The sequence below is a fragment of the Cryptomeria japonica genome, chromosome 4 (genome assembly GCF_030272615.1).
Source record: "Cryptomeria japonica chromosome 4, Sugi_1.0, whole genome shotgun sequence".
NCBI lineage: Eukaryota > Viridiplantae > Streptophyta > Pinopsida > Cupressales > Cupressaceae > Cryptomeria > Cryptomeria japonica.
In genome coordinates this window covers 184,074,081-184,077,318 of record NC_081408.1, presented here as the reverse complement: position 1 = coordinate 184,077,318, position 3,238 = coordinate 184,074,081, and the positions used below count along the sequence as shown (strand labels likewise).

Below are 3,238 nucleotides of genomic sequence, written 5' to 3'. Positions count from 1 at the left end.
AGCCACCCTTAAATCATTCAACAATAGTTAGTGCATTATACTTTTGCATGATGAGAAATTTGAAATGTCTCCTCAATCCACTCTTGCATGATATCTAGGAACACTTTCAGACCATCTTTAAGGTTTTTTGCATGATATCTAGGAACACTTACAGACCATCTTTAAGGTTTTCAAATATTTGGTGTGCTTATGCAGTCCATCTTTGGATATTTTGGCAACCGTGAAGACACCCCAAATTCCATTTTGTTAATAGCCTGCAATCAAGGGCGTTCAGATGAGAACACATTTCTTTGAGGCTTTCTGTCAATCAGTTCGTGCGTTCAGATGAGAACATATTTTGCATACATCTACCATGGCAGTTGCAGCTACATCATCTCTGTGATGCATGTCCATACCCTGTTCCAAAGCTCTCATTTTCCCACAGACAGGCAAAGGTCGCATAGTCTGGCTTTATACCAGGAAATCAAATTTGGTTGCAAGTTCTAAATCCTTTTCGTCAAATGCGTTTTTTGCATATCCTGCAACCATGGCATTCAATGAGACCACGTTTCTTTGAGGCATCCATACTTCCACATTTTGCAAACATGTCAAACAGAGCATTTCCAATTGTAGCATCTGATAATAATTGCCCTTGCGTCCTTCTTTAATGGATGTCCTTACGTTCTGCTTTAATGGAAGCCTGTTTGCTGCATTGACTGCGTTGTGAGGATCCCCATGTTTTCTGTCCGCTGCATAAAGCAGAAACGGTCGTGAAAATATCTCAGCGATGAGGTATTCAATCACAGAGTGCCCTCTCCCATTCGGTTTATTCTATGCAAAGAAACACGCGGGAAGAGGGTTCAAATTCAAAATTCAAAATGTTAACGGATGGGAAGGAATGGGCCCACAGCCACCTAAGCAGTCAAAGCTTAGTGTGTACTGTTTAAGGGTGGCCTCTTATCACCATTGTTCAATTATACTGACTGAAACAACCGCATTATTTAATCAGTAATTGAATTATGTTCTTCCCCTGGTAAAGGGCAGGTGAATAGATTCAAATCTATCTAGAATCCATAGCCTAATAAGCCTATAATACTAGAAAACTGTATAACTTTTTTTCTTTTTGAATCTATCGCATTCAACCCTATGGGATAAGATAAAATCTGCGAAAATGACCAACGGTGGAATACAATACAAGACCAGTAACTCATAAAGTTGGAGTAGAAGATATTTGTGGGTGCCTGCTAGAAGTGCTACGTGGGTTTCTTGAAATATCTTCACCTAACAGCTCTTTCCCGCATTAAAGAATGGTAGATATAGAGTGAAGGTCGTGAGGGGAGAAAGATATATATATGTATCATAGATTTATGAGTATTGCATTCATTCATGCTTAGATAGAGTTTCCAGAGCTATACCAAAGTAAGAAGAAGAAGAATTAGAGTTAAGAGAAGTTTGGGTAAGATGGCTGGTCATGGACCTGGTGGAGGTGGAGGAGGAGGGCCTGGTGGTGGCGGCGGTGGACGACCTGGTGGTGGCCAAGGAGGAGGAGGCCAAGGCGATGGCCAAGGAGGAGGTGGCCAAGGAGGAGGCAGTCAAGGAGGTGGCCAAGGAGGAGGTGGCCAAGGAGGAGGCCAAGGAGGAGGTGGTCAAGGAGGAGGTGGCCAAGGAGGTGGCCAAGGAGGAGGCGGCCAAGGAGGAGGCCAAGGAGGAGGTGGTCAAGGAGGAGGCGGCCAAGGAGGAGGTGGTCAAGGAGGAGGAGGAGGTGGTGGTCCTGGAGGACGTTGAAAATTTCAAGTGGATGGCAATTTAGGTGAAAATATTTGTGCAAGCATGCAATGTGTGATCTTTTTCCCAAATAAGCATGTTTGTGCAATACAATACTATAGATATGCCTCAATCTCTTGTATAAGAGAATTTAAGGGGTTAGAAATTTCTCTTTTGTAATTTGATATAATGAGTGAAATAAAACTAGTGCAAATATTATTTGTTGTAGTATATGGAGGAGTATGCTATCTATGTGTAAAATAATATCATAAATAACTAACTAAACTTTGAAAAATATTAATAATCTTTTATATTACATTGTTTTTATTTTCTTTTAATTTTTACGTTAATTTGATGAGTCCTAGCGCTTTTCTGTAGAGTCAAGGAAATAATTTTTTTTACATTATTATTATTATTCATTATAATTTTCTTTGTGAGACTTAAGATAGTTTTTTTGCAATGGGTATGTAAATTTCATGTCATGTTACGATAAGAAGTTTTTTATTTCATTAAAGCAAGCAAGGAATGACTATTCATGTCATATGTATGGCATCATAATTTGTGTAAAATTAAAAAATTTAATTTAATATTTTGTGGATATTTAGATTTTTTTGGCAATTTTTAAGTACCTAACTTGATATTCTTTTGGTTTCGAGTTAAGGAAAGGGTTATCTATGTGTAGAATAATATCATAAATAATTAATTAAACTTTGAAAAATATTAATAATCTTTTATTATTGGAAAAATAGTAATAATTTAAAATAAATTGTTGTTCTTATTTTCTTTTAATTTTTATGTTAAATTTGATAAGTCTTAGTTGACAACCCTTTTGTGCAGAGTCAAGAAAGGAATTTTTTTTACATTATTATTATTCTTCATTATAATTTTCTTTGTGAGACTTAAGATAGTTGTTTTGCAATGGATATGTAAATTCCATGTCATGTTATGATAGGAAGTTTTGTATTTCATTAAAGCAAGCAAGGAATGACTACTCATGTTATATGTATGGCATGATAATTTGTGTAGAATTAAAAATTTTAATTTAATATTTTTTGGATATTTGTTTAAGAGTGGATATCTAAATATTTATATTTATAAATTAAAATATTTTTATATTGGAGGATTTTATATTAAAATTAGATGTTTTGGCAATTTATTACTACATAACTTGATATTCTTTTGGTTTATAGTTAAGGAGAGGGGTATCTATTATGTTAGGAATTTTGAATCAATTGCAATAATTTTATTATTAAGTTGCACAAATATCATTTATATAAAATAACTATAAAAACTTTGCAAGAAAATAAATAATAATATATATAGATATGTGAAAATAAATCAAAGTAAACATATAAATTTAATTTATAAACTATGAAGAACATTATCTATCACAATTTAAAAAAATTATTTAAGATAACAGTTCAGTATGTCTACAGAATAAAAAATTAATAATATATAAAAATTATATAATATTTATAATAAAAATTGGAAATAA

The 3,238-nt window shown here is 33.8% G+C and overlaps 1 protein-coding gene across 1 annotated transcript; it reads left to right on the top strand.

The window, feature by feature from the left end:
* Nucleotides 1–1,348: 1,348 nt before the first annotated feature.
* Nucleotides 1,349–1,974, top strand: LOC131028072 (uncharacterized). The gene has a single exon (XM_059219685.1). The coding sequence runs from the start codon at nt 1,451–1,453 to the stop codon at nt 1,787–1,789; it is 339 nt and encodes a 112-aa protein (XP_059075668.1). The 5' UTR covers nt 1,349–1,450; the 3' UTR covers nt 1,790–1,974.
* Nucleotides 1,975–3,238: the final 1,264 nt, after the last annotated feature.